Genomic DNA, 6,118 nt, shown 5'->3' with positions numbered 1-6,118 from the left:
CGGGGGGGGGGGCACCCCTGTTGGAGCTATAAAACCAAAGGGCCATTTAATGCTGATCAAGGATTCTGGGGCTGGTTTGACTCATCCCCCCCCCACCCCCACCCACTACTCTATGCAGGTCATTTTTTTTTCAGATATTCTGTATATATCGTGCTTCATTATTTTTGACTTGAATAAGAATGAATTGGAAAGTGAGTCACATCTCCAAATGAGTAAAAGTCTTTCTGCACATCTCCTCTTGCCTAATGGGAAGACCGCTGAGATGAATGGAGCCGCGTCCGCAGATCAGGTGCTTTTATGGGGTGTCAGCTTACTACACAGCCCCATAATTGTTGGATCATGTCTTTTGATGACCCAGTCCAGCTCAACAGAGAATCATTATCCAGGCCGTGTGATGGAGATAGTGAATGTTGTGTGTGAAGGGGGCTCCTCTGAGCACGGGTTTGTTCTTAAAAGAGGAAGTGAGATGAGACTCAGACCGTAACCCTCTGGTGTTTCACGAAATGTGTTTGTGAGAGAGAGAGACGATGTGAGAAAAAACAAGAGAAATCTCACCACCAGAAAACCATGAGAAGAACAAAAACAAATGTAATACATCCTCACACAGAACGGCACACTGATGTTTATGTATGAATGCTTGGCTTTAAACTGTGTGTGTGTGTCTGTGTCTGGTGTGTGTGTCTGGTGTGTCTTGTGGTCTGTGGGGGGGGGGGGGGGGGTTAATTAGCAGAATATGTAATTCAAAGATAAACAAACACTTGTCTGGACCTGTGGCTTTTTCATAATGGCACTTTCAACCCTGCAAAATGTAACATACAACATTAGAGAGCAGGCAATTTACAGTGTTAGTTAGATACTACAGCAAGCCTGCGCTCTCTTCACAAGAACTGGGCAGGAGAGGGGAGGGGAGGGGAGGGGGAAGCAGGGGGGAAAGGGCCCGACTCTCTTTTCAATAGCTGAGTGACAGCTTGGCCAAGCTCTCTGTATACATTAATAAATTAGAATTTTAATTTTGTCTTTGTCTGCAGGAGATGGTCTAGTACTTCACTATGTACCAACAACTGGCTGTACGCTGGAATCTGCCGTTGTGGTCCCCTCTGTTGACCTCTGCAGCACAATTCCCTGCCAGGCTGGGGAAACTGTTTAGTTTGATCCTTTCAACTTATTTGAATCCTGACAAATATGCACACAACTGAAAGGTCATCACAGTCATATTTCATCCTCTGGAGCTATTCCGAAGACATCTGCACAACAAAGAGGCTTTTTCTCAACCTGACATTAGACCTAGCTGCTACAATAGCTCATTAAAAAGGGCCCCCAATGGGATAGTAAGGGTATTAAATATTATATATATACACACATAGAGAACAGGGCCTCCGTATTAATTACCAAATATGCCCTGAAGTCGTTTGCAATTTCACACTGACACAAACAACCGCTCCTTGTTCAAACAAAGATATACATCTCTGAGGCAGCTGATCTGAAATTAACGTAAATATTGCATCAGATATGCAGCGTTGTTCATATTAAAAGCAGAACAAGATGAAAAATAAAAAAGATGTTTTTTCATTTGCACCACAAAGGCTGTCCAAATAACTGTCCCACTGCCTCTTTACCTCTCCCCACCCTCACACTTTCCCACCCCTCGCTTTTCTCCCCCTCCTGCATCATCCACCCCTGCTTGTGGGCTGCTCTATAGCACCTCCTGCTGCTGGTGGTAGGGACCTGCCTCCTCTTTCATGTCTGGTGTGTGTGTGTGTGTGTGTGTGTGTGTGTGGAACAGTGATGAAACGTAAAGAGGGAAAGCATGGAGTTTCCTCTGCCTGACCCGACTCACTTCTCTGTGGGAGGAATGAAGCTCCTCTCACCTCCCCCTTTTCTTCTCCCTCATTTCCACACTTTCTCCAGCTTTTACCCAAGGCCACGCACCTCCTGAACTTAGTACAGTCGAAAGAAAAAGGCCTTTCTACTACAGAGGTCAGGATCAGCCACACATGCCGACGTGTGCTGCTGCCCTGGAATCATTCTGGCGCTACTGGGTGAGCTCATGTGATCTAAACTGGCCACACAGAGGCTTTTCTAACATTCTGGGTAATATATGTTCTCAACAGTGCCCAATTCTACACACTGCTGCTTCTTATGTTCTATGTCAAGACACATGGTTTATTTAGTGTGTGTGTGTGTGTGTGTGTGTGTGTGTGTGCTGCTAAATGACACATAATGCGTGAGCACACATAACTGCAAATGTTGCACTGCCAATATTAATTTCCTGTTTGTGAACTTAGTCTAGCTGTTTCTCGTACACTATGTTCTAGAGAGAGTTGCATAAGTTCACTTCTTTTTTTTTTATTGGAACAACCGCAAAGTCAAATAACTGAGCCATCAGATAATCATGAGTTAATAAATAAGAAAGAGTCTGAGAATGACAATACATTCAGGGTACCTGTAGGTTTTGCTGCTTGTCGTTGGCTTTGGGGGATTTGCGTCCGGTGTTTTGTTGAGACTGCAGTTGCTGCGACTGGGGCTGCTGTTGCTGTTGTTGATGCTGCTGCTGGAGGAGTATCTGCCGAGCCACTTGGAGAGCCTAATAGAGAGAAATATGTATACAGATTTAAAAAAAAAAATTGAAATGCTAGAAGTAGATATGTTAAAAGCCCCTTGAGAACCCTTTGATGCCTATTATCGGAGCAGATGTATCCCCTTACAATAATATTCCCTTGGCCTTCTGATAGATAACAAACAAACACTACAGACCATCTTTTCATACTCTCCAATTCAGTCATAAATCTAAGGCTGGCATAAACAAGCCTTCCACAAACACACAGGGAACAATGATCAGATGTCAAAACATATTCACAGACAGGGAGAAGAGCAAGAAAAAAAATATTAACTGTAGCCATCCAAAAGAAATATTTATCTGTTGATAAGTTTACAGCAAACACAAATTGTCACAAAGACACTAATCAGTGCTTTTGATCCTCCTTTAGTTCAGTCAAACTCCCCAAATAAAAGGCTTTATGGCTGCCTCAAATATCTGTTAAAGGACACGGCCTTCTCAGTGGAAAACAAAATACAGTGCAGTCACATGTTTATTGCTCCAGCTACTCCCTTTTCCCTTACGATAAATAATCAAACATGCCATCCAGAGCAAACAAAGCTGGAGAGAGCCGGGGGAAAAAAACACAGTGGTCTTGAAAACGGTCAGTGATACCAAGAAAAGCAAGCGTTGTGTTCCCACAGTGAGCTGGCCAGCCTCACACCTCCACCAGTAAACCATCTGGGTAAATAACTGGGCTCATTCTTTCCATGTTCCTCAGACGATTGCTCCCACAATTAAACAAACAGTCGGGGCCACATCCAAGCTCATCTCACAGATGGACAATCTATAAGTCCTCCAGTCGATTATTTGAGAAGTTCAGAAATTGTGTAAGTAAATGGTGGTATGTTTAACAAGAAGATAGTGAGAGAGAGCAAGAAAAAGGAAAAAAGTTAGAGCGACGTGTGAATGAAAGAGTGAAACCTGTGAAAAGACTGTGTGAAAGTAAGATATCTGCAGGGAAAGGGCAAATAGAAAGCTCTGTGGATGGATGAAAAGATAGAGAGAACTATAAGAACTGGTCTTAGTGCCAGTAAAGTCTGACAATACTTTAAGACAAAAAGGGTAGAGACAGTTAGGGGGTTGGAGCGAACAGCTGTGTGATGGTCTGCATGTGGGTGTATGTGTTGACCTTCCCAAACACACGGCTGTCGGATGACATCATGAGGCATAAATATGACCGCAGGCTACAAAGAGGCCACACTCCTGGCATCTCACCAAGCTTAACTTTAAAGTCCATAAATTCTCCTTCTCTCTCTCCGTCTCTGTCTTTCTCCGAGCTCTCGTGAAAAGATAAATGACAGTAGAGCAACATATCTTATTCTGCATGCCTAATTGTCCTCTGCTTTGAAATTTCTGGAGGGGGAACCCCCCGCAAGCAAGTGTACTCATAAAGAAAGTGTATAAATTGAAACTAAGAACTACGTGAGCAAGACTGACTCCCACACTCCGCATAGCAATATTTACATTTTAAGCTTTTAGCTTTTTCTCCAGAGAACTTATAATCTGAAAAATCGGAAACAAAAACACGATGTGAACTGAGGTGACAAAAGGGAGGGGATCGGAAAAATACTAACACGAGGAAATATTGTGAGATTGTCTCTCGCAATCGTACGGAGCGTGGTGATATTTTCTTTTATCACATTATAAAGCCTTTTAATTGTTAAAGACAGACCACAATTTTAAAATGGTAAAAAACTGTTAATAAAAGTCCTTGACATTTGAAAAGGCCTTTTGTTTCAATAAATTATTTAAAAGATTATGAGTTTTTGAAATTTTTAATATTGGAGAAAAAAAAATCACCTTGATTTCCACTCACAAAAAAATAATATATTTAAAAACAAGATATTTCAGTATGAAGCCTAAATATCAAACTTGGCAGTTATCAGCTTTTACAACAATATCATGTTGTATATAATCATTTATTGTATATAACAGTAATATAATCAGAGTGATGTTGAGTGATTATTTTGTATTAGAAGCTCTGGTCAAGTTGTTAGCTATCACACCATCATAAACTTTAAATGACTAAGACAGTGAAACACTGATAATTCATAAGGAGATTCAAAAGAAAAAAAAAAAAAAGCTGTAACGAAATCATTCACAACGCCCTGAGGCGTGGTATTACGGGCACATCGAAGAGTAAACAAAGTTTGCTGTTTTCTTTTCCGCTGTAACTGATGACACATGCAGTGAAATGTGTGTGTGTGTCTGGGTTTACAACCGAGGGTGTTGGAACAAAGAGAGTTGAGTCAACAGTAATGGATCAAGAGATACATTTCTGGGAAGTCTTCATTCACTGTCATGTTCATATAAAAAAAAGAAAAAGAAGCAGATTGCAAAACTGCTAAATGATCAGTTAACACGCATAGATAAAGAAATTGTGATCCCGTGATAATAATGTGTTAGGAGGGCTGTACATTAATACTCAAATATTGTTGCTATTATGACTGTGTTGGAATATTAACACACGTTAATCAATGTATGTATTAATCATGCAATTCAAACAGTTAAGTCTGACAGCTACAAATTCAAATAATTTTTTTTTTACTAGTATTTTCTTTGTATATATCTTTTGGACAGCTGCGTAGAATAGTTATGACTGAATTAAAGTAATGCCTGATGTGTTCAGCTTAAAGTGGAGGAGCCACGTGACAATTTAAACCATGATGGCATTTTGTTACATTGCATGGAAATGGAAAATGAGCCTCCTAATATTCAGCTTCAACAAATTATACTTCCAATTAAAGCAAGGGCAATAATTATGCAATCATGCACTTGGAAACATAGTCAGTGATCATCTTGACACAGGCAAATGAACTGTAATCACATTGCTGCCTGACAGCACATGGCTGGACTCTGTGACTTCTGAACGCAAACATACAAGACGAGTAAACGCTGTTGTTTGGTATAGAATATAATGAGAGAAAAAAGGCGAGCGGGCTGAGAACCTACAATGTGAGCTCCGCTCCATGTTTAGGAATGTTGCCGTCATGTTTGTATTTTAAAAAGGCCACTGGAGCTGGCACGCCTTTGAGAGGCCTAAAGCTGGGCTAAAATAACCTATTGTGAACTGTCACTGTGATGTTTACACAGCAGCCACTCTATTTCAGAGCTCACCCTCCTCCTCCTCTGGAATTTATCTTCTTTTGATCTTCCATTCAGAGGTACTGGACGCTTGATAGACATGCAAGCGTAAAAGCTGCTCTGGGCAAATGTGATAAACTGGAAACTGTTGACAGGCACAAGGCATCTGAAGCACAGAGAAATGAGAGAAACAACAGCTCTCTAGGTGCTCTAATAAAAATAAAAAGATAAAATCTGACACTGGACAGAATCATACTTTTATATTGTATATTTCTATATTGTATACTTTTGTGTCAAATTTAAAAATGACAAAAAAACAAGCAGGATCTGTGATATGCTGTGTGTTGATAGATTTGTGTAGTTACATCATCATCTTGTGTCTACAAGACTACAGTAGCCTTATTATAATCACAAACCGAGGTTGTTTGGGAGGCA

At 40.7% G+C, this 6,118-nt stretch overlaps 1 protein-coding gene across 5 annotated transcripts in view; it reads right to left on the bottom strand.

The window, feature by feature from the left end:
* Window positions 1–6,118, bottom strand: part of foxp1b (forkhead box P1b) — a gene marked incomplete at its 3' end in the record, with an annotated part of 141,633 nt that overhangs the window by 46,712 nt on the left and 88,803 nt on the right. For all 5 annotated transcript variants that reach the window (XM_035662848.1, XM_035662850.1, XM_035662851.1 and 2 more), the window contains 1 exon segment: window positions 2,444–2,584. In XM_035662848.1, the coding sequence (XP_035518741.1) occupies window positions 2,444–2,584 (141 nt within the window).

The sequence above is a fragment of the Morone saxatilis genome, unplaced genomic scaffold, assembly GCF_004916995.1.
Source record: "Morone saxatilis isolate NCDOM2014 unplaced genomic scaffold, NCSU_SB_2.0 Contig18, whole genome shotgun sequence".
NCBI lineage: Eukaryota > Metazoa > Chordata > Actinopteri > Moronidae > Morone > Morone saxatilis.
This window is presented reverse-complemented; position numbering and strand designations above follow the sequence as displayed.